This window comes from Schistocerca cancellata, chromosome 3, assembly GCF_023864275.1.
Source record: "Schistocerca cancellata isolate TAMUIC-IGC-003103 chromosome 3, iqSchCanc2.1, whole genome shotgun sequence".
Lineage (NCBI taxonomy): Eukaryota > Metazoa > Arthropoda > Insecta > Orthoptera > Acrididae > Schistocerca > Schistocerca cancellata.
In genome coordinates this window covers 646,678,098-646,704,681 of record NC_064628.1, presented here as the reverse complement: position 1 = coordinate 646,704,681, position 26,584 = coordinate 646,678,098, and the positions used below count along the sequence as shown (strand labels likewise).

At 35.8% G+C, this 26,584-nt stretch overlaps 2 protein-coding genes across 5 annotated transcripts in view; both read right to left on the bottom strand.

Moving 5' to 3' along the window:
• Positions 1 to 22,565, bottom strand: part of LOC126175602 (mucin-17-like) — a 207,199-nt gene extending 184,634 nt beyond the window's left edge. Inside the window, exon 1 of one of the 4 annotated variants that reach the window (XM_049922476.1) lies at positions 20,334 to 22,565. In XM_049922476.1, the coding sequence (XP_049778433.1) occupies positions 20,334 to 22,517 (2,184 nt within the window). In that variant the 5' untranslated portion in view covers positions 22,518 to 22,565. The remainder of the gene's footprint in view (positions 1 to 20,333) is intronic. The other 3 variants (XM_049922475.1, XM_049922477.1, XM_049922479.1) reach the window with 3 other exon arrangements.
• A 39-nt stretch (positions 22,566 to 22,604) lies between these two features.
• Positions 22,605 to 26,584, bottom strand: part of LOC126175603 (uncharacterized) — a 343,839-nt gene continuing 339,859 nt past the window's right edge. The window contains exon 16 of the mRNA XM_049922480.1: positions 22,605 to 23,836. Within this exon, the coding sequence (XP_049778437.1) occupies positions 23,762 to 23,836 (75 nt within the window). The 3' untranslated portion in view covers positions 22,605 to 23,761. The remainder of the gene's footprint in view (positions 23,837 to 26,584) is intronic.

The following is a 26,584-nucleotide window of genomic DNA, read 5'->3' as shown; positions in this document are numbered from 1 at the left end:
ATTAAAGTTCAGGTAGAAGAAATAAAAACTTTGAGGTTCGTCGATGGAATTGCAATTCTGTGAGAGACAGCAAATGACTATGAAGAGGAGTTGAACGGAATGGACAGCATCACGAAAGGACGATATATCATGAACATGAACAAAAGCAAAACAAGGATAATGGAATGTAGTCGAATTAAATCAGGTAATGCTGAGGATCTAAAATGTAGGCTGGCAATGGCCAGAAAAGCGTTTCTGAAGAAGAGAAATTTATTAACATCCAGTACATATTTAAGTATTAATAAGTCTTTTCTGAATGTATTTGTGTGAGGTGCGCCCATGTGTGGAAGTGAAACATGGACGATAATCAGTTTAGACGAGAAGAGAATAGAGGCTTTTGAAATGTGGCACCACTGAAAAATGCTGAAAATTAGATTATTAGTTTGCGTAACTAATGAGGAAGTACTGAACAGAATAGGGGAGACAAGAAATTTGGACACAAAGTGACTAAAGGAAGGGATCGGTTGACAGAACACATCAAGGGATCACAGGTTTAGTATAGGAGGGAAGAGTGGGGAGTAAAAATGGTACCAAGAGATGAAACAGTAACAGATTCAGAAGGATGTAAGTCGCAGTAGTAGAGGTTTGCACAGGGTAGAGCAGCATGGAGAGCTGCATGAAACCAGTCTTCCGACTGAATACCACGGCAACAACAATTACTCAGAGATTTATCACTGCTCACATTTTTTGTGCTGTTTTTTTCAGTTACAATATGTGTAAGCTGAATAAATTGACAACAGAAAAAGGTTGATACATCGTACAGTGATATTGTTGTTAGGAATATCAGTGCGATTGAGTAATATTGTGACAAGCATCTTTCCTGTCAAGTAAAAACAAAATTACCCATGACTAAAGAGAGTAGTCTTGAATGTTATGGGTGGGATAATTAGCAACTCAAAAGGATCTGGCTGACAGAGATTGATACGTTGTCATCAGGATTAGCCTGGAATAAAAGTGAAGGGAGATTCATGGTATCCGTTGATTTAAAGAATAGGTTGATTTAATACTTAATGTGATTCAATACAGAGAGAAAAAAAATTGAAGAAAGAAAAGAAAATCAGGAATTAGTGTCTCATCGGCAACGAGCTGATTAAAGAGCGAGCACACATTCCGACTGAATACGGATGTGGAGGTGAAATCGACTATTTGATTTTGAAAGCAATCATTTATTCATTCGTCTTAGCACATTAGAGAAAACACAGACAGCGTAATTCTGAATGGACAAACTAGGATTGAAACCATGCTCCTCTCAAATGGAAGTCCCTAGCTTGGCAACTGCGGCGCCTGTCTTTGTATGACAAACAAGAGCTCAGGAGGACAGAAAAAAAATGGTTCAAATGGCTCTGAGCACTATGGGACTTAACTGCTGAGGTCATCAGTCCTCTAGAACTTAGAACTACTTAAACCTAACCAATCTAAGGACATCACACATCCATGCCCGATGCAGGATTCGAACCTGCTACCGTACCGGATGCGCAGTTACAGACTGTAGCGCCTAGAACCGCTCGGTCACCTCAGCCGGCAGGAGGACAGAAATATGACGTAGGGTTCACATACAACGCTTTCTCTTTATTCGTTTTTTTTTTTTTTTTTTTTTTTTTCCAAATCTAGTTTTACCAGAATAGAAAGAGCAAGAAGAAATGTGCATAATTGCTGCAGCTTAGGGTGCCCAATGAAAATTTATCCAAACAAGTACTTCATTAGTACATTGGAGAAACAAGAAATATTAGCAAACCACATAGGAGATTGATCCAACAGAATCAAAACTGCACAGCAACACATCATAAGGGCTACAACTTGACTGAAAGTGAAAAGGAAGAAGAGATCAGAGAAATCTCAGAATGCCAACAGAACATGCAAATGACTGTCACTTAAAAGGAGGAAAAAAATTAAATAATGAGTTAACTGTGAACACACTTCTATTTTTTTAACTGCTTCTGTCCTTCACCCCAGCAGCCCTGTTTTACATCCAAACACACCTTTAGTCCATTGTGCACTTCAAAACTGTATCTTCTGCCCATGTTACTGTTTGATATTGAAAATGCTTTTTTAGAAATGACTTAAAAGATTTGTTTTACTGATCTCCCTTTTATGTTTTCTGTTGGTAGAGTATATATGAAACTTACCTCCTAAAAATGAAAGCACTGATATTACATTCCAGGGTGTGGAGAGAGAGGGTGGCTGAATTGCAGCAGGTTAGATAACAGAAGTGGTCAGTAAAAGATGAAGGGGTAATAGGTGGTGAGAACTAATCACATGTTTTTTAATCATAGTTTTATTTCAGTGACAAGTTTCCCTTGAGGTGAAACAAGTGCTGTACCGTTGTAGGAGATACAGAGGTGAGCGACTGTGCTGGGACTTATCCCACACTAGTGTCATGTCATCATAATGCACCTGTGCTTAACATACAAAGGATTGCACCGTAATCTAAGAGTGAAATTGAAAATTAAAATGACTTTTCCAAACTTTGTCAGTGTATGCTTCAATATATTAACTGTGCTTCAATATATTAACTGAGTCTGCCTGTGTCTGTATATGTGCGGATGGATATGTGTGTGTGTGCAAGTGTATACCTGTCCTTTTTTTTCCCCTAAGGTAAGTCTTTCTGCTCCCGGGATTGGAATGACTCCTTATCCTCTCCCTTAAGACCCACATCCTTTTGTCTTTCCCTCTCCTTCCCTCTTTCCTGATGAAGCAACCTTGGGTTGTGACAGCTTGAATTTTGTGTGTGTGTTTGTGTTTGTTTGTGTGTCTATCAAGATACCAACACTTTCGTTTGGTAAGTTACATCATCTTTTTTTTTTTTTTTTTTTAAATATATATATAGTAGAGGGAAACATCTAAAAACAAAGATGATGTAACTTACCAAACGAAAGTGTTGGTATGTTGATAGACACACAAACAAACACAAACACACACAAAATTCAAGCTTTCGCAACCCACGGTTGCTTCATCAGGAAAGAGGGAAGGAGGGAAGGAGAGGGAAAGACAAAAGGATTTGGGTTTTAAGGGAGAGGGTAAGGAGTCATTCCAATCCCGGGAGCAGAAAGACTTACCTTAGGGGGAAAAAAGGGACAGGTATACACTCGTGCGCGCACACACACACACATATCCATCTGCACATATACAGACACAAGCAGTCATTTTTGTTTTAAATATATCACTTTAGGAAAAAAAAGAAGTGGCACTAAATAACACAGTTGGAAAGCTAAAAACTGCTCAGAATGCACAAATGTATGACACAATAAAAAGTTACACATCTCAACTTGTTTGGAACAACATTTTGGTCTAAACTGGCATTTTTACAAATAAAAGAAGGCACTAAATATTAGACTCAAAAAGATGAAAATTCATATGTAGCCTCTGTTTGGTCTAACAATATATCATTGACACCAATAATAGTTTTCAAGTTATTTACTAAAAACCAAATTTGGAATGAAAATGTCCTTGCTGATAATAGATTAAGTATAACCTGTACCAGGTTTCAAGGCTGTATTGCAAATAATAATCATTACAAGGGATCTTAAAGATACAGTTCAGAAGTCATTCTACTGTCGGTTCAATTCTACAAATTCTAGCCGGCCAAGATTCAATGCAGTCGAGTAACAACTTTTTCAGTAACTGGAGCAAACTTAATTCCAATTGTATAAAAATTAATAAGATTGTAAATTGTTAAACAACAGAGATATTAATTAATGTGTATCCAACAAAGGGGCGCTTTAGATGCTCCTATCTGTGCCTAGGGCAGTTGATAGCAGACATTCTGTTTGGCAGTCTGCTGCACTGATATATAAATTAGGCAGAGAGGCAGTGGGAAGAGACACTTCACACCGAGATATCACTCTGTCAGCGTCAATCAAACAACTGTGCGCGCTGTGCCTCAGATGATGTATGAGTTAGTCACTTATCAATAGTGTTTTCAGTAAAAGTAGGTAGTGAACTCATGAGGGCTGTACACCATCATGGATCGCTTAGATTTCACGGAAGTAACTAATTGCCTGACCAAACTGCATGGCAAGTGGCGAGATTATTTTCCACTTTTAAGGTGAGCAATTAACTTTGGCAATTACAAGTCAGGGTGATAGACCATTTTACTTGGAACTTCCCATAGAGGTCCCCGTGGAACTGTTAATAGCACTGTTTCCAATAGGGATATTAGTAACAATAGAATATTTTGTGCATGTGAACCTTTCACAGAACATATCAATCAGTTCAAACACAAAACTTTTACTTATAGTCATTATTCCTGACCCCACTGAGTAAATAGCAAGTTTTACAGGTTTTGTTCATGTGAGAGCATGACAAGTTTCAAAAAGTACTTCTTCAGCTGCTTCAAGTGGAAGTTGTGCAACTACCTGTTCCACTGCATTGATGATGTATGGGATGCGTGCACTTTTAGGAGTGGGTGCAAAATTGACCCCTTTCTTAAGAAAGAAAACCAGGTCCTCCTCCAGTTTCTTGGCTATGAGATTGATAACAGTCTTGCAGGTAGCATCAGAAGGTTGTGACTTCCAGTGGTATAGACACACACACACACACACACACACACACACACACACACACACACACACACACACAGACACACACAGAAACAAACAAATTCAATTAAATCATAAATTAACCAAGATTCTGACTGCATAGAACATAAATAACTACATACATTCCATTTTTTCACTGAACACAGCAATTTCATACAACCTGAAATGAGTTACTGGTATAGTATTTATTTCATTTGAAGCTCCTAAGAGATGAAACATCAGGGAACAGAGTTATGCATCAACCAAGGCCTCTTAGCTCAGAAGTTTTAACTGAAGGAAACTTAGTGCAGTCTCATGTTATGACATTACACTGCAATAAAAGTCATTCAGTAATCTAGCTGTTACACATTCATCACACAGAAATGTGGCAACCCTTCATAAATTGTACATAACATATCATGCCATTGACTTTTGCATCCAAATCAGATCAGCAGCTCTTCCTGAGTTCTCAACACACAAATCAAATGTAATGTGTTTTTTACTGAAACTGAATACATTTAAATACTGATCTTAACAGACAAAGAGGAACTGCTACATCATCCACACATGTGCTCGCGAGATATACTTAACCTGTATGGAAGAAACAGTAATAAGTTAGTGGACTGATGGGTATTGTAAACATCACGGTAAATAAGATATATTTGTAAAAAGAACAATTTACTTCTCACTACATTCTGTGACAAGCTCAGTGCTCACAGATATGCCAGAATAAATTACTTTTCAGTTCCATTAAAAATTATAACCAAATAATTCAACAAATGTACTCCACCCAAACCATTTTCCAGGATTTCAAAATAAAAAAAATGGCATATGGTACTCTAAAGGATGCTTAGGGAACAGCTTTATAGCCCAGCTTGTGCCCTTTTGCCACTGTAATTGCTAGTGTATAGTCATACATATTGTCATGTCACAGCTCCTCTTCACACATAAATGATTGAACTCACTATGACAATAGCCCAATAACATGGCATAAAATGAGCTAGCCACTCTTTTAGCATTTTGTACGTAGTCAATAATGACGATGACTTGTGAGTTCAAAATAAAATTTGCCATTGGTTTTATTGCCAATAAAATGATAATCACATTTTGAGGTGCTTTCGCCTTCATCTAACCACCACTGTTACTGTACTGTTAACTCTGGGTTACAATGGTGCATTCACATTTTATTCAGCTAAATAATTACACTCCAAATTCGTCAGAGGTTGCATCAATTTCTTCAAACACATTTTGCAGATATCTTTACATTAGTGTTTTTGGTATGGAGTTAATAAATACAGCAACGGCACACACAGTTTCTTCTTATGCAGTACTTCATTCAGGGTATCTTATGCCTAATTAGATAAAATACCCACCATCTCAATAATCTCATGAATCTTAATTTGTATGTTTGCACTCACAATATCATGGTTTTTATTCAGTGTTTATTTGCAAGTAATCTCAATAACACATCTGAAGCAAGTTTAATTCAGTAATTGCGTGAGCACTTTGAATTCATTTATTCAGTACTACATTCTCCGGAGTATTCATGCAGAGTCCTCATCAGTTTCTTTCATCTTTATTTATCAGTCACAAACACTCTTGAAATTTTCTTTTTTTAAATATGTTCACTGCTTGATACTCATTAGTATCCATTGGTCTACACCTTGTGGTATAATCTGTGGAGTCTGGGTTCGATTCCAGGCTGGGTAACTGATTTTCTTTGCCCTGGGCTGCGCATTTGTGTTGTACTTATCATTTCATGTCATCTTCATCAACACTCAAATCACTGAAGTGGTGTCAAATAGAAATACTTGCTCCAGACAGCTGAAGAAGCACAGACAGTGTCTCTTGGTCAATAATGCCATACAATCATTTCATTTCATCCATTGCTAAAAAAATTGTGACACCATTTACTTAACAAAGTTGCCAGTTTTGTGTTGCATGCACTTCAAAATATGAACAAAACCCACACGAGAAACATATATCCCTGGTCACAATGCTTAATATTAATTATTTCATAGAAATTTATCAGAGTTATCATTTCAACCTCATACTGCTGTACCAATCTGTAATTCACAGTTAAATATACGACCAATACTTGAATAAACTAAAGGTGCCAAATATAAATCATAAAACACACTTCAATAGCAGTACGTTTACATTCATAGCATGAAAATTTATGTCAAAAAAGTAAGAAATCTATTTACTGGACAACAAAGGCCTAAAAACTTGAATGTCACAACAAGCTTCATAAAACTTATTTGTCAAAATAGGTTATTCACAATTAATAACTACTAATAAGATAAAAGTGTAACTGGAACATTCCTTATAATTAAAACAGATTGGTAGTAAGTACTACATTAGTTGTGATGTTTTGAGTTAATAATATCACATACATCCTTATACTGAGAGTAATTAATTCCACCCAACAGTAAGAGACAGTAAGTTCATGTAGCTTATTTATACACATGAAGTATTAAATATGGCATCCATCCACCACAAAGAGTAACATTACTGTAAGTGTGAACACAAAAATATGAACTGTGTATAATGCAATACTATTATTATTACAGACTAGTTAATGCAACACTGCAGGTTTTTTTATTCATGCATTGCCATAAATAACAAGCCATGCTTTAAGAAGTCTAGTCTTAAATGAAGGATAAATTTACAGTGGAATTTGTGAGTGATTACTTTTAAGTTTGTGACAGACCCAATTTATTGCTAATTGAATTAATTGAAGTGTGTAAATTTTAAATGAGGTTTTAAAGAAGCCTGAAGTAAGTATATTAGAAACAAAGATTACTGCAATGTATAAAGGACCCTAAACATAAAGGAAAAAATGTAAGTGTACATGGAGATTTGAAAAATAGTTACCTATTAACAACGCACAGAATGTGAAACTAAGAGAGTATTTCCTGAACTGTATGCATTTATATACATGTGTGTGTGTGTGTGTGTGTGTGTGTGTGTGTGTGTGTGTGATCCACCATCATTCATCTGCAGGTGAATGATTGCCTGTCCTCACTAATTATTTAAAGGTACAACTGGATTACCCACAAGATTTGTACACTTTTGTGTAAAGCTACATTGTTTTCACATTTTTGTCAATTATTCATACTATCTGTATATTCTAAATGTATTGTATTCAGATTAGACTTTTGTGAAAGTCTGTAAGCAGTAAAATAATTGAAGGGTGCTTCACTTGTTTTAATAAATTCACTTAGCTTTTAAGGAATAGATGGAAACTGCTATGCTATTAGACTAGAACTATCATTTCCCATAGCAATAAAAATGCAGTTGTCTCTAGTGCCAACTATCAGACAGTCAAAATCTCTTACTTGATTTATTCCTCTTTTATTAATAATGGCAACTCCAACAGTTATATGAAAACTTGTAAAGACTGAAATTTGTTAGTAGGCATTTTTTTCACCAATTATAGATTTTAATGTATTTCTATGAAACAACCAGTTTCTAAATAACAAAACCCATAAATTCAAATATGTCAGAAGACATTCATAACTTGTTCCTTTCTTTATTTGAAAAGGGTATACCAGTATTTGTTGATTGTGTTTCAGTCGTACAAAATTCATTATTGACAGATCATTTGTCACACATAATCCAAAGATGTAATATGTAATAATATTTAGTAATGGTAAATTTAGGTATTATGGGATGAAAAGTGCAAGTTAAAACTTTCTGTCCGTTACTTTAACACAGACACATGGCAAGACTCTAGACTGGCGTAAGACCTATAGCAGTAGGTCTAAATCCTACCATTGGAAAGATACTAGTAATCATATCCATATTAGTGTCATTGTCATCTAGAGTCTCACAGTAAGTAATACCATTTTATAACTTTCAACATTACAATTTTGCTCAGAAAGCTTTGTCTTTTTCCTAGAACCTTCCATTATTTGTGGTTTTGTCATTCTCAATTAAGCCTTTCCTCACGTTATGCTGCTATTCGCCAACATCATTTGCTCAAACTGGTGTTTATCCATTACTTCCTTTCACTTACTTCCTTTTTTTCACTTTTACAGCCCTCAGCTCATGGTTATACCTGTAATCAATACTTCTAAACATTACTGCCTTTTTTTTTTTCTTCAACATCATCTTCTCTTCTCAGTTTCTTAATTTTGGTGTCTAATTTCCTTTTTCTGTCCATCAAAACTCTTATCAATGCTAGTACTGCGCATAAATTATAATACTACTATTAGCAACAAAATCATCATTACATGCACTACCTTGAGGTATGCTTACAGTCTATAACTTCCTATTACCAAATGCATTTAATGAAGTTATTGCAGATTCTGAATGTGAAATGATTGGATGAAGTTGAGTGGCCTTGGTGAGTCAGACATGGTAATCAGATCCTTCATCTCTCTCAGCAGCCTTAATGAAAAAGTTCAAGAATTTGCATGAAAATTTCATGACATGCTATGGTAATAGCGAGAAAGTTTAAGTTGCCAGTTTTAATGACAGAATGTTTCAAAACTACCAGCTGTGGTCTGGGGGATGCACAAGATTGCAACAACTGGCAGGGAAGTGAAGTCATATGATATTGCACTAAACATTGTATCTAAAGTTTATCTTCAGCAATTAGCTAAAGAACTGACTCATGTGGGTAACATCTCAGATTTTCTCTCACACAGAATTCAACACTTTTCAATTCAATTAAGAGGGACCATAATGCTGCAACAGTATAAATTACCAAAAGAAATATTAAAAAAGGAAGTTTTTGTCTTAGTTGAAGTTAGGAAACAGATCAATGACATATAACCCACCACTCATTGCAATACAAGCATGCAAACAGACGAGGACATAGGGAAAGCTGAAATTCCAAAATAGAATACTATATTCTGGTTTTCAATTGTTGCCAAAATGGCAATATGACAACATGTAAATAATGACCACAGAACAGAAAAATCACCAAAAATTATTTAATAGAATAAATGCAGTGGGCTTTAATAGGATATATCACACGAATAAGTTGCTTCTATCATTCTTTACCATGGATCAATGAAGCATTCAAAACAGATGAAGAAAAAAGTACAGGTCATTCCTGTGTTCAAGAAGGATCATCAGACAGATTCAAGTAACTACAGACTTTTATTGCTGATGTCGGTCTTTTGTAAAATTATAGAATACATTTTATACTCATGTATTATGATTTTTTTTTTTCTTTTGGAAACAAGAAATATACTTCGCAATAAGATGAGATGAGATTCAAAAAGCTGTAAATAGTGGAACACAGGTTGATATCACATTCTTTTACTTCTGGCAGGCATTCATCACAGTTCCACACTATTATCTACTGAATAAAATGTGACCTTACAGAATACTGGATCAGCTTTGTAAGTGACCTGAAGGCTTTCTAGGATATAGAACTCTACGCATTGTTTTTAACTGAAAAAAGTCATGAGATGTGAAAGCAGCTTCAGGCATACTCTAAGCGAATGTTATAGGGCCATTACAGTTCATAATACCTATAAATGATCTGGTGGCTAATGCTGGAATCTTTGTAATTTTGTTCACAGTTGATGCTATCACACATAGGAAAGCTACTAAACCAGGAAACTACAGTAAAATCTACAGAGGACTCTTGGTGCACAGGCTATCAGTTAACCACTAACCCCAACATATGTAGCATTTTTGAAATAAATTTTTATAAGGTCCCATTATTTTTTATCAGACAGTTTGGAATCGGTCACTGAAAACAGTTACAATTGTTGCATATCTGGTGATTTTGAGTAAAATGACCACAAAAAGCTAGTTTTTGGAAAGGCAGATGCAAGACAGATTCACTGCAAGAATACTAAGGAAACATAATTAACATGTGAAGGATGTGGTACACAAAATCCTTATTAAACATATTCTTGAGTACTGCCTGTTAGTTCACGAGCCTTCTAGGTAGAATTGATAAACAAGATGAACAAGGTCAAAGTGTTTTTTCATGTGTTAGTTTAATAAACAAGAGAGTGCCACAGAGATTCTCAAGCAATTCTGGATTCAGTTACTACATAAGAGAAGTTTACTGCTAAAATTCCTAAAGGGTACAATCCAAGAGGAGTCAAACAACATATTACTTCCTCCCACAAATCAGTAGTACAAAAAAAATCTTACAGGGAACAAAATAAACTCCATGGAATTCAGCATGAGTTCCAAAAAATCCAACTTGCATGTTTCACTCACGACAAGCTCAGTGTCAGGCATAGAGGAAACTTCACTAAATAGTACTTCTAGAGTTTTGGAAAACCTTCAATTCATTATCACATGAACACCTTCAAACAAATTATATTTCTGTGCATGGGCATCCACAGTAACTTGACCAAGAGGAACTAAATTGTGAATTTTTATATAACAGAATTCAGCAAGTTTGAGAATGTGGCATGACCCAGAAACTAAATGTGGCAAGCAATACACAAAACTTATTGAATCACAAAAGACCCATAGTTATCTATGTAGTATTTTTAAGGGAAATTACTTTGATACCTAAATGGTAAACATATTTCAATGGCATTTGGAAAACACGTCTTTTATGTTATGAATACGAATATGGATACCACCTTTTTGGTTCAGTGATCTGAACCTCCATCCTCATATGATTAAACCCAGGGTATCCAACAAGTTACAGAATTAAGCTAGAAAACATTCAAAAAACCATTTATTCTCACTCCTGTAATGTAGAGTTGAACATGGAAAATTAAAAACAGGAATTAGGAAAAAAGTTAGCATGACTGACAAAATGCCACACTGATTTTTCTCAATATGGAAAAACATGGAATAGCCTTAGAAAAAGGGATTATTTAACTTTGATAAAATCTAGAAAACTTTGTTGACTCATAAAATTTCACATCTAATCACATTAATGAATCTATGGGATTACTTTCATGCTTTATAATTTTTACTGTTAGTGGCATAAAACAAAATGTATTTTACAAGCTACATTTTTTTGTCAGTTAGATAAAGTGTCACCCAGTGTCAGTAAATGATGTGCATGTGTGAAGCCTCCCAAACCCACCATCGAATTGGCTGGCAGAATCACCTTTTAACATCCTAGGGCTAAACCAAGGTAATCCTTGTCTTCCCAGTTTGTCACATTATCATCCAGTCAAGCCAACTGAACTGCACAATTTGTGGCTCTGACTGATTGTGGTACTGTGGTGGACCCACAGACTTTGAGAAGATTCCAATCCTCAGAGGCCATATTTTTGACCCTGAAAGTTCACATTATTTTCCCTCTTTTCTAGCGCAGGAAATGGTATTGTATTTTTCTGACTGCATATTTGGTATTAAGTATACACGAATAAATGTATAGCATGGGATAGCTATGTTTTCATGAATGTATTACAATAGCTCTGTCATGTAAACCTGGATAAAGAACCAGCAAGCAAGCATGGGTATTCCTTATCCATAGACAAATGTTGTGATTCCATTGTGGGTGCAAAGAGGGTTGTCCTTATGAGAATTGTGCGGGAATGACTGGCATGTATACTGCAACCGTGCTTTTGATGCATTCCAAATTGACATTATAATCCAAATACCATGTAGTTGGACCAGTTGCTTTCTGCAGCTTGGTAAAGGCTGAATGAAGAAGTGAAAGAAAAAGATCAAAGCCCCTACTTCAACACCGGTCTGTACAGGTTTGCACCCAGCTTAACTGTGATGAAACCACAGCATAATTTCTCATGAACTAGCAATATATACTGATTGCTAAAACTGTAGTATTTTCTGTCACAGTCTGCAATGTTAAATCTGCATTTTGTTAGAGTCACTCACAATGATTGCTATAAATTTGAGAGAATTGTTTGATGAGTAGAAAGCCTTTACCCAGATTCCAGGAAGGGGCAAGTGCCCCCTCTTGCCCCCCTTGTGGAAGCCTATGTTTCTGTGTTCTGGAATGAGAATCATCTACAGGCACTGAAGTAACACCTACTCTGTTTCAGGGAAATGAACTATAGTTATTATTGTTCATAATATATATTAATAACTTAGTGGATAGTACAGTATTTGTTGAAATCTCAGATTTTTTGTAGACAATGAAGTAATAAATGAGGACATTCTGTTCAGTAAAAATTGTAGATCCTGACAAAATAACAGCTAATTGCAAAGACTTTCAAGTAGCTCTGATGTAGAGAAATACAAAGCTGCATATTTCATAAAACATAAAACCATGATATCCTTTGACTATAGTATTAACCTGTTATAACCAAATTCAGTCATATCACACAAATATTTGGGAGTAACGGTGTTTAGAGATAAAAACTGAACAACTACACTGGCTCATTTGCAGGTAAAACAAATGACAACATCAAATTCATTGGTAGAATACTGGGAAACTGCAGTTCATTTACAAATAGGATTGCATACTAAATACTTATACATACATTTTAATATTGCTGGAGTGTATGTCACCATATCAGGTCAAAATGACAGGCAACATCAAGTGTATATAAAGAAGGGCAGCACAAATTGTCACAGGCTTTCTGACCGATGAGTAGTGTGTAACATAAATGAACATCAAGGACTGTCTTCCAGGGCAGAAACTATGAATATTTTCCATCTACCTGCATGCTGACATTGTAGAGACTGTGTACATAAAATTAAGCAAATATTGGTTATCAGAGAAGCAAGCAAGAAATCGCTCTTCACTTGCCACATTTGTGAACGGAATGCGAAGAAACCTTGGTACAATAAGTACTACTCTCTGCCTCACACTTCATAATGATCTGCATTGTTGATGCAGAAGTTTTAACTATATCAGAATGCCTAGAACTTTAATGATAGTCAACTACCAAACAAGACAAAATGAAATGAGAAAGTTGAATGTGTACACAGAGGTACACAATCACAAGAAAATGAAACTGACAATTGTAGGTCTTGCACGATTGTCAAGAGCAAGAGAAGCTTGGGTTTTGCAGTGAAAGGACTATGTACTAACAGTGAATGACTACAGAATGCCAGGCTTTTAGAGTAACTTACTGACTCTGAAGTAATAGAACACAAACAGTCAGCTACCAAACCAAATGTAAAAGTTTTTTGAAGCATAAAAATTGCAGAAGTATCATCAGGAATGATAAGTACCCTTTGCCACCCACTTGGAATGCTTTACTGCTACAAAGAGTAATAATACAGTAATGCCAGAAGCAAGAAGCAAGTTATTATGTACAATGTAACCTGTGAAATCTCATTTCATAACTCTCTTTGGAACATAGGCTCCAGGAACTTTAGGAGTTGGCATCTCAGTAGTGTCTGCCACTAGAGTTTGATACAATATTCTCTCACACTTACTAAACTAACTTGAGATAATATTCACTGCTCTTCTTTGGATCTTCTCTATGTCCTCTACTAATCCTACTTGTACTGTCCAAATGACAGGTAATTCTCAAGTATCAGTTGAATAATGGTTTTGTAAGTCACCTCTTGTGTAAGTGAATTACATTTCCTTAGGACACTTCTGAAGAGTCTCAGTCAGACTTTATTACAATACTTTTATTTAGTCATTCCACATGTGATGATCCAGACAATTACTTTCTGATGTTTTATAGTTGTTCTTGTTTCCAGTTAATTTTGGATAATAGTGTAATCAAATAAGAAAGGGTCTTTCCACCTACTTACACACAATATGTTGAGGTCAACTGCTATGTGCTGTATTTAGCACTTACCCTCTGCAGTCTTCCTGCATTTTATTACAATTTTCTGATATTGCAACTATCTTATACATAACAGCATCATCTGTGAACAGGCTTCCAGATGTTGTATTGTTTACAGTTAGTAGAGTGGCAAATCATTTTCATGAAGTGATATATTGCACAAGCATTTTTTGTACTGATGAGTGATGATTGCCACTGTAAAAAGTTTACTTCCACAATGTATTAGATAATCTACTGTTTGGATGTAAATTTTATTTATGCATTTGTATTGTGAGATGGATGGACCATGTGGATCTGCAAGTCAAGACAATGATAAACCTTGTAGCTCATTCGCGGTACCTGCTGGTCAGGTTTATTCCGTGTCATCAGCAGTTCTGGCCTTGGACCCATGGTGCACACCACACAGCAAGAGCAGCATGACAATGCCTGTGATGTCACATGGGCAAGAGAAAACTTGTCACACAGATACATTTAATTGACTTATGTTAATGAAGACAGAACATTTTTGGACTTCATCCTCATCAATGTTTTTGTGATCTTCTGCATAATGCAACAACTTTGTAATGCACAGATACTGTAAATATGAATACAGTATATGAGACACTGTTAATGAGGAGCCTCACATTTATTTTGAGAGTTAGATCTTGTATTTGTGCTCTTAACTTCCAGGAGGGACTACAGCACTTCGAGAAAAGAAGTTTGATCAGAAGAGGGTGGTGAGTGTGCTGAAATCATAAGGGGATCAACACTACATGACTGTAAGTCTTAGCCCTCAATCAGACTTTACTTTGCCATTTGATATAATGGTAAAGAACCAGAACCATATTGCAAGTTTCTCTGCTGTTCTTCCACGAATGTCATAAAAAATGCTGGAGGCACAGATACTATCCCTCCCATCTCATCTGAAGAATATTTATGAATTATTTAGTTCAATAATCTTGATTGTTAGTAAAAGCCTGTTCTAAAAATTTGTAAATCTTGTTTTGCTATCAGATTCACCTTAATTCAGATTATTTAGAAAGTGACACTTAAATATTTGATAATTTTGTTTAAGAATTAAATACACAAATGTCTCCATGAAAACATTTTCTGAAGTGGAAGTGTGACATTAACAAACTGCCTCCGTGGTGACAAGATCCCCTTCATGAACCAGTGCATTCCTGTCACCCAAAATGACAATGCATTCTGCTACAGTTGGGAAAAAGGGCGCATTGTGAAAGCCAACAGCACCAGTGACTGAATCTCACAACAGGCTGCACCTGTTTATTTGAGACTAGTTATAGTTAATACAAAGTACAGTCAGTGATGACAAAGGGAGATGATGAGCCACTGGCACAGCAGTGGAGAACAGCAGAAACACAAAAGTCAAGTGAAACACTGAGTATGGCAACTGGAAAACTCCAACAGGTACAGTATTGTCAAGAAGATTCTCCTCTGAGTAAAAGTCAACCCAATAATATTTTCCTAATGAATGCATCACATACTCATATAAAGGTGTTATTTCATCGGATATCTACTATGTTATCTATACCTCAAATAATCTCTGAGACAAGTAAATGATAGAAATTCTGAGCTTTTTGAACCAATCTCCCTCTTTAAAATACCTTTTCACAAAACATCTTGATCCTTATTGTAGTGGTGCCACCGTTCAGTATGGAAACACAGTGGTTGGTACAACATTACTGTTGACCACCGTATCACGACCAACCAGATGGTATTTCTCATCAAGAGTACCCTTGACAAGACCATATCAGACTCATGCATATAAATGACTACTAGAGTGAAAGGAATGGAAAGGAAACAGGATAAGAAAGAGACAGGATGGAAATAGTGACTTCTAGGTGCACAGGGCATTGCAACAACGCAGTGGTGAAAGTTGAAAATTTGTGCTGGACCAGAACTCAAACCTAGTGGTTCCCCTTCTTTAAAAATGTTGACTTAACTGCTACTGAAGCAGTGTTCCCAGTTTGAGTCCTGGAAGCTCTGTTTCTCTCAAAGTGGAATGACCCAGTTTGACTCCCAGTCAGGCACAAATTTTCAACTCTCCTCATTGTGTTCTCGCAGTGCTCTGTTCACCTGGAAGTCATTATTTCCTTCCTATCTCTTTCCGTTACATTTTGTTTTCCATTCCTTTCACCCCAATTATTCATTTATATGTCTCAGTTGCTTCATCACAAGTGGTGTCTATACTGTTGGACATGTCCAACAGAATAGACGCCACCCATATCTATAATCCTATATATAAGCCAGCCCAGGGTTGGTCTGAGGCAGTTGTAATTTGGTCAGTGAAGTGCACATCAGTTGGTAATTATTGCTGATAGTTCTTTTATGGACATGAGACAATGGTCCAAGGCATGATTCAGCATAATTCTCTGTCTGACATTTCATCTTCCAATGATGGAGAGATAATCAAAGTCTTTAATGACTCAGAAAGCAGTTACAGTCTCAAACAAGCTCAACAGACTGAACTGTTTATTTGTATCCAAGCAATGGTCAATACATGCAGTCAGCAGACCTCTGCTTGAGATTGCAGAGTCACACTGACATGTGTTATGCAGCTTGTAGTGTGGAAGAGTTGGCACTGTTTGTTTTATTTATCACTATGACCCATAACTTGTCTAATTTGGAACCATCAGATTTGTTTCTCTGACAATGGGGTTTTGGTATGATGTAATCTTTACTATGCCAGAATGTACAGGGAGGCCATACAAATTCAAAAGCACATAAACAGCTTTAATAGAAAAGTATGATTGGAATTAGGCAAATTGTGGGCTGTAGTGCTAAATAAAACAGAACAGCATCAACTCTTCCCCAATACAAGCCCCATAAAACATGTAAGTGCAACTCTGAGATCTTAGGCAGTGGTCTGATGATGTCATGTATTGACCATTGCAAGGATACATAAAACAGTGTGGCTTGCTATGCTTGTTAGAGAATGTATCTGCTTTCTGAGTCATTAAAGCCTCTGATGATGTCTCCAGCACTGAAAGACTAAACAGTAGGCAGAGAATTATGCCTTGGACAATGACCTTTATGCCCATAAAACAAATACCAGCAATAATGCAAATACTGGCAATGAAAGTATGCATTCTGAGACAGGTACATTGCTTGGTTTACAGTGTTTACATTTCAGACTCTGTACTTGGAGAAAACCAGTTACTGTGCAAACTGGACTTTGATTAGAATGCTTACTTAAAATTACTTTGCAGTTCACTCTGAGTGTTCTGTAACACATATCAAACTATTTGAACATCAGCTGTCAAGTAATGTATAAAATGTGCATTTGATCATCAGCTACTTTTTATTTAAAACCAAAGTATCAACCGCCTTCAGTCACAGACCACCTTCATGGGTTCTATTCAAAGATACACAAAAAAAAAAAAAAACATGTAGTACACAGGAAATTTTGCAAATTCTTTCCCAAGGAAGCACAAAATATACATGAATACAGAGTTAAAACAGTTTAGGCCACAACATCACATCTGTCATTACTTAAATAATGACCACATTTCATATGCAGAGCAGGCCATGAATTCTAGTATAACACACAGGGCTTTTAAAGGTAAACGTACTAAAGTCCGCACCATAAAGGAAGGCAGCCCAATTTTCAGCCATTCTGTGCATCCACCTCCACTACCCACAGGCAGCCAATCATATTCATTCTCTTTCCGAGCATCTAGCAATAATTTACAGCTAGATAGCGAGAATATTACTCCTACATACTGCACTGTTGCCAAACTTCATGACAACCAAATAACTCATTCAACTGTCAGTTTTTTTTCTTTTTTTTTTTTTTTTCTTGTAGCAGTGTAGCTGTGAACATGTATCTGCAAATATTTAAGTGTGATTTAAAAAATAGTCAGGTGATGGCAATAAATGTGAAGTACTTCACAAGCAGGAGAGGGAGATTATTTACTGCATCAATAACTTTTCCAAATGTGGATTTGAAAGTAGGTCTACTATTGACATTCGAATACACAAGAATGGACTCCAGAAACATGTGGTGTATTAAGATTTGTTCCTCTACTGTTTCATTCTTAATTCAGAACAGTATGATTCTTTCATTCTTCCTTCATCTACAGCAATATGATTTTAGCATTCAGTAACAAAGGACAACCATTAGCCATGATAGGTGTGACGCCATCCATCACTATTTCTGATATGAAAAATGGTAATGATACGTAAACTCTCCTGGTTGCACTCTGTCTGCAGCCACGCTGACAGTTTGGTCATGGGATTGGATCACAGACTTTAACCTTTTTACTTTCACTTATCTGCCTTAATTATATACAGCGATCATTGAATAAAGGTCTATAAAATCTTAAGAGCAATCTTCAAAGATCTGAAAGACACTTTGGGTCAGTAACAAAGTTTTCTGCCAAGGCTTTATAAGTTACATTTACGATGGTATAATCCCATACACAGAGCGTGCATAATTAAACAGTGCAAGCCTCCATGGGCAGTTTAAAGAGGCAACCTCACAGCGGCACAAATGGCACAGCAAGCACTGTGCCATGTGCAAAAATCTGCATATAAGCTGGCTCCTCAGGCCCTCAGTGTTCTGTAAGTTACATTGTTCATTAATATAAACCCTGATTTCATGTGTTGTACTTACTACATCATTCAATGTGGCTATATTTTCCTTTATGTGGAAATGAATTAAAAGTTAGTTGATGGGAGTTCTAATATTGTGTTTGTGCAACATTACAATAATTTGCCTGGAATTTTTAGATGTTTAGAGAATACCTTTCAACTTTATGTCACAAAAAAATCAGCCCTCTCCAAAAGAGGTGCAACCTCTTCTAAGGAAACATAAATGGAGTAATGTAAAGAATGACATTTTATGAATCACTGATCTGCATTTATATTCAGAAAAGTCAAACACCATCATCACTATTGCATGAAATTATCTTGCATGTGCATTTGCTAGCATTAATTCAAAATGCAAATCACACAACTGGTGCATGGACTGAAACATCATATACTGAATGTATGGAAAGGACAGCATTCAAAGGACCACAACTGCTAAACACAACTGAGAAGAAAAAAACTGTGCATAGATTTCAGCTGAATAAGAACCCTAACATCATTGAAATTAACACCCTTCAGTTCTGAATTGTATACAGTTTGGGGCAATGTTTTTGAAACTCAAAGATGATAGATGATGAAATCATGACAAAAATACAGCAGGAAGTATCAGTAATTAATCAGGATAAATTTTCTTGAGGCACAAAAATAATTTGTTGTATGCATCAACAGATGTGATACAACTTCAGTATAGGGGCATTTTACGTGGCTATTAACTTAACAGAATAAAATAAATTTTACTATCTGATCTACTACACAGCGAAAAAAGTAATCCTGAATTAAAATAATTTGGTTGTTATGTAGTGACTGAGATAAAATCACCTACAGAAAGTTTTGTGTTTTTACAACAAATATTGTCTCCATAATGAAGAAATAATGTCAAAAATCATCAGATTCAAGAAGGAAGCTAATTTATAAAGATGATTTGTTATAGCAGTCACGTCAAACTTCTTCATAGAGGTTTACAACTGCAAATAGAGGACTAGTGATAGTAGTGATATTTCCGTTTATGCATATCCAGTGTATACACCAATACTACGAAATAAGGTTAGATTTGGTTACTATTCAAGACAGTCACCTACAACATGTACAGAGAGCAACAATTGCAGAAATTTTTCAATACAGTTATGTACTTGTAGATTCACCTGGAGATTTAAAGACAACCATAGTAGAAGTCTGTATTTCTTATTGCATGCAGTAAAAATAAACTTATTTCATAGGACACTGATATTACTAGCAGTTCTGTACATGAATACATGTTCCTAAAATACTTTACTTCAATCTGAATTACGACAGAATCATGTATGTGCCTGTCTACAGTTGTCATTAAAACAACGTTTTCCACTGTCACATAAATCTACAAGCAATGAATTCATTAATTAAAGAAGAATGATGAGAATTAAGAAAATCATCTTAAAGCATCTTCACAACAGAAAGAGAGAGTCCTAAGCACAACTGGGATACCATACAGAACTGCTAATAATCTGGATCCTAAAGAGGGACTTGATAAACAAAGTGCTGTTTCAGTATCTACCATTTCAGTCTGCTGCCCGCTGTCTATTTCACTTTGTGCTGGTGGAATAGGGATGCTTGTTCTGGTGCCAAGAGCCCATGCTACTTCATTCTCTGATGGATTTCTTCCTGCAGGCAGCCTTGTATTCACTGTAGCACGAGGCAGACTTGTTTGAACTGAATTTCTCATTGCATTCCTGTATAATATTTCATTTCCTATTGGGTCACCAGTTACTGAGGTAGTATAACTGGTCTGTGATGTCTGCTCTTCAGGATAATACTCTTGATGTCTAGCGATCTCATTTTCACTGACTTGTTCTGTCTTTCCAGAATGAGGGTATTTGCGGAACACAGTGTTATTAGGGAATATTCCAAAGATAACAAAGGGAAGAGGAGTGCGGACTGTAGTTGTAGTTTGATAATGAGATGTAGTGGCTAAATACTGAGTCTCGTCATTAACATTATCCACCATCCTCCTTTGGGCAACTGGATCACTATTGCTTTTTCCTTTTACAAGTGGAGGTATAGTAGTGGTACTAGCAGTACCTCTTGGTGCAATAGTAATTCTCACTGGGAAGCGTGTTCTAACTAAGGAGTCAGTCTCTGTAGAAGATGGTACAGATTGTGTCACAGAGTCCATAACAAGCTTTGATGCTTCTGTCACTGGCAAGGAAATGCTGGATGTGTTAGATGAAGCAGAAGGTATGAGATTGATTGTTTGATTTGCATCAAGGGTATCATTGTTTGGAAGAGCTCTGTCAACTGAAACAGCCATTGTTGATGTATTTATCATTTTCAGCATCTCTACAGAAGCAAACTCACTGTCACTTGTTGTACTAGAAGAGGCAGGAATTTTTACAGTAGAAGATGCTGAAACTTTTTCAGTATTTGAATAAGTTGCTGTTGATTGCACCGTAACTACAGCCTCTTTTACTGAAGAACTTAAGTCAGGTGACGATTCAGTAACAAGACTGTCACTTTCCAGAGGTGGTCTGTCAACAGAAACAAATCTGATTTTAGAATTCCTAATTTTCATTGCTTCCTGAGAAGATGAGTTGCTGGTATGTACAATTTTATTGGAATAACTTGTCTGTATTTCATCAGTAATATTTTCTGTAAAGGCAGCTACAGACTTATTTGCAACAAGATTGTTTATAGCTTCTGTGCTTGTAGGAGGCTTTATTTCAGAAACTGTTGACGTGAGAGTTTCTGTACTGGAAACAACAGTGACAGTTTCTGATAAAGTAGTTTCAGTAATGGGAACTGCTACAGTTGCAGTTGGAGTTGCTGTGGTAGAATTTATTGCATCAGAAGAAAGGCTAAGTAATGGTGAAGACAGTGGTGCAAATGTAGATGTCGATTTAAACAAGTCAGATGTAGTGAAAACTTCTGGCATTTTCTCTGTCACCGAATTAATGGAATTGGCTTTTAGTTTAGCAGTGGAACTATGTGGTGTGGTTCCCACAGTGGCAGAAGAAACAACCTTTGGAGAATATGTTACAGCTCTTGTTGTAATCTTTTTTGCCATTGATGTGACATATGGAGAGAAGGTAGTGACGTCTTGTTGAGAGAGCTCTGAAATCATTTCAGCCGCTGAAGTAACAGGTAGTGAGTATGGTACTGTAGAATCTTCATTTAAATTAGAAGTGACAGTTGTAACATAGAATGGTACAGTAGGGCGATTCACACGGGAAACTATTTTTAACAGTGCAATAGCAAAATCCTTTCTCAAAGGCAATCTTCTCTTCCGAGTGCTAGGAGAAAGTCGAGTAGTTGTAGATGTGCTGCCAAATGTGGTACTTTGCATCTCTGGTACCTCTGATACCGTTTCAGTCATCACAGGCACTTCACTGCTTTCTTTTCCATATGACTGAGAGGGGGAAGAGATAACGCTGGTTGTGGTTTGTACCAAGGGGCTGTTTGGTATAATGGTCCCGGGGTTAAGAGTAGTGAAAACAGAGTCAGTAATTTCTGATGTCATTGATGTTGTCATTATCTCCTGGGCATTTACATCATTGTTATTAGATGCAGGGGATAAACTGCTCACTGTTGTAGGTGGAACTGAACTACTACTTGTAGAATGAGATTTCACTGTTTCCTCGTCTATGTAATTAATTTCTGTAGAGTTGTCCAAGAGAAAACTAACATCATTATCCACTGTTACTTTGTCCTGGAAGGAGTCATCAAGTAAATTGTCCTCAGTCATTGTCAAACTACTCTCGTCCAATGTCAAACCTTCAGATGGACTTTCCTGAAATTAAAAATCATTCAGAGACTATGTAAAGAAATGCAATTTTAATTTAAGAAAATTATTTTAATGGCTTTGAAACAAATGCCAAACATTCATTACAATGAAAATAGTCTTTATTTCTTTGCACCATACATGTCTGTCTCCTAGATGAAGGATTTTTAACAAACAGTAATTAACAGTGCAGGTGCTTTAATGTGGGATGATGTTAGAACAATGAATTTACAAGTTATCATGGAGATACAAACACTATCTTAATTATGAATGGACAGCTCTCTTTAGGTAATGATGTTTAATGTTGCTACTTGTTTCTACAGGCATCCAGTTCCACTGACACAGACTACAATGAAAAAAGTACCAATGTGTATTATGAATAAATGATGTCTACAGAAATGGAGACTGAGTAAACTACATCACTTAAATACAATTTTACAGCTACTATATACAACAGTGAAGATCACATATCCTGTGCAAAATATTTACAGCACATTCTAAACACATAATAGATAATATATTACAAAAAGAACATTACAAGTGGAACTCCCCTAATAAATCATGCTTCAAAATGTTCATGGATGAAACACGCTCAGTAATCACAAAGAATAAAACTACTTATTTCCACTATCTACTGGCTCTACAGTACAAAAAGAAAGAAACTGATACAAAATTAAATTTTGTCATTACTATGCCAACTGTGCAGGCTGTGAGATCCAAACAAATGCTAGTAGCAAGACTACTGAAAGTTACATAGATTCCACTACATTTGGTTAATCTCCAAAAAATTTGCTTCCAGTGCTACCACAGTTAAGCAAAGTTAGAGGAAACAATTGTTAAAAAATGATAAAATGATAATGATTAATTTCCCTTCAGTCACCTGAAGTTAAAATACACAATTTCAAAATAAAATGAGATAGTGTTGCATAAACTTTGATGGACAACATCCTTCAGGATATCAAAAACACTTGAGATGAATCTCTAGTTCTGTCATATGTAATTTCTTGCAGCTATAAAAGGTGAATCGCACCAAGCAGCTCAGAGTGACTAAAGAAAATTTCTGTGGGAAATAGTTGCATTTGTGCTTATGCTCTCACCAGCCTGCACATTTGTTTTTTATAGAAAAACTCAAAGTTTGCACTTTGCATACTGAATACTGGAACAATAGTGAAATAGTGATCCTATGAATGGCCTCCAGTTGTACGACGTCACAAGAGGTTCACACGAGCAGAGCGAGAGCGTGTATCTGCTCGTCCACGATTAGTTGACCATTTCCCAGATCCCTTCAGAAACAAGAAACATTATGAACAGCCTATTCTGTACAAACCAAATTGTAGTTTTTTTATACATTATTATACTACAGAGAAAATTTGTGATTTATATTGAGAAAACGTCTGTGCAGGAAAAACGGGAACAGTGAAGTTTATTTGTGCAAACTGAAGACAGTACACCATCAGATGCCATTTTATTGAAGAAGATATATTTTGAAGAATATTTTCAAGCATGTTTAATCTGTAAATCTCACATTTAATATTTTCACAGGAAACAGGGAATTTCATCAAATTTAGCCATTAATGAAATGGCATTTTTGTCTCCACTGATGTATTGTGATCTCCAACTCAATGATTGATCAATGCAGCCATCAGCATTAATATCCCCAATTTTGGCTGTCAATTTTCAGATAAAAATAATAAAAGATTCTACAGATGCTGTGGCCAATTCTGTTCCTGTTCAACAGTTATTACTAAAAACACTATATTACGTTCATCTTTGTCAATGCTTCTGATAAGAAAAGATAAGACTTCTTTATTTTTTATGTCATATAATCTATCTATGCAACTGAGCCTACTGCAAAGCACTGAAAGTGTTAAACTCACTTTTCCCCTTTATTGGCTACACTACTGCAAATTACATCTGATTTATGAAACAATAATACATAACTCACACAAATTTAAAATTTGAAAACTAAATGGGCCATCATTCACTTGACATGTGAAATTTTATCACTAATATCATTGTTATCATTATTATTATCCTCATCACTGAAAACTGAAATTAGTTGTATTCAAGTTCACCATCAATGTACACTTTGAACAGTTCTTTGTTCTCTCAATTCATACTAAAAATTAAATTGTTCAATTCTGCACCTCTCCAGTTTTTATAAACAGCAAACTATTCTTCATCCATAAGTGTTAATTAAAAACACTTTTGGACAAAGTCCAGTTTTCTCGCCTTACATGTGATGCACTAACTTCTCATGAAACCTTCGTATCCCAGCTGTAACAGTTTCTCTCTACAGCATCACAGATTAGTTTAGTCACCAAAGGTGGCAGACTGCATTTTTTGCGCTTGATCAGGCAAGAGCTTCTTGTTTAGGTCTTTTGTCAAAACTTACTGTTCTAAATAAATTCTTACACTGTTTAACAGCACTCCTGGCTTATTTTCCCAGTTACTTAATTTTCTGAGAGAAGCCATTTCCACACAGAATGCTACTCCTTTACTTCCAGGACAAAAGGTCCAGCAAAATAATTTGTTATACTTGTCATCCATCATCTGACAAAGTTGTCCTTGTTCTAATCTACATTATAAAATTAATTCCTTGTTTAGCAGCCCACTAAAATATAAATTGTTTGCTTCATCTTCCCAAATGCCAATTAAAATGTCTTTGTGGAATATTGGCTTAAATATGTGTATTGTATCAATAGTGGCATGTCGTATTATGGACAACTGAACATCAGTTATTTTATCATAAAAATCTGAGGTGGAGAAATACAGAATTATCTTTAAATGTCTAAGTCTCCCATTCTTTATCAAAATTGTGAAACACTAAAGTAAGAAATGGATACAGAAAATATCTTCAAAATCAACTGTTAGGTACATATTTTTCACACATCAAGTGAATGATATCCCAAATGTTACCTGAGGGGTTAGAACTAATTACAGTTTAAATATGAAACTTAAACCTTTGTGTAGTTAATGACCACAAATTCATGACAGTAAATTACATTGGAAAACTGAAACCAGTATAAGGAAAAAGTAAAACAATGTGCATGCAACATGCTAACACAGATAAGATACTAAACAAAAGCAGATTTGTTAAATATATTGAAACTAAGATTGCATACCAGATATGGCTTGTTGTACAAATACTACAACATCAGATTTCAAACAGACACACAGATAAAGCCTATGGGAGTGTGATTACAAGGATGTCATCATTAACATCAAAAGAAGGAAAGTTTGTTATTAACAAGTCATGCAAAAGAAGGGACTAGTGACAAGACTGAACATGCAACTATTTTTTTTTTTTTTTTACATATAAGCTGCACAGGAGTTTAATATACAAGAATGATTCAAAAGTGTTCTGCACTTCATACCAAATGTAAAGGGACATGAATATGAACATGAAAATGGGCTACTTAAATATGTCATACTCGCCTCATACTAGTAGATGCAGTGCTGAGAAATGAGGGTGAGAGTCTTCTTACAGAGCATGGATCAAGAAAATTAAGCATTATTACTTCAACAGCTGGGTTTTTATTATAACATTAACAACATTTAGCAACAGCATGAGCATTAAAGATGGATCACTCGCTCAAATGAGCAAGGATGAGAAAGGAAACTGGCTACAGCCATTAGAAGGAATCATTATGGCATTTGTATAAACCAATAAAAAACCCTATGACGGGATTCTCAAATGGGAATCTGAACTTGAGTCCTACAGAATACAGATCCAGTGTTTCAGTATTTTAACCAGAAACTTATCTAGCCAACTCAGCCTCAAAAGTATCATACCAGACTATCTTTTCAGGTGAAAATTAGTGGTTTTAATGAAGAAATTTAAGGTAAAGAATAAAAGGCTATGTTCTGTGTAATTAATTTACAAAGGACAGTAATAATAAAGTCCTCTACAAAAGTAACAAAAATAAATGGCAACTAAAACCTTTGCACCATCATGTAAAATTATACACCTCAGTATAACATAATCAGTGTGATGAATGTAGGGTGGCCTAAAACTTAATCACATTACA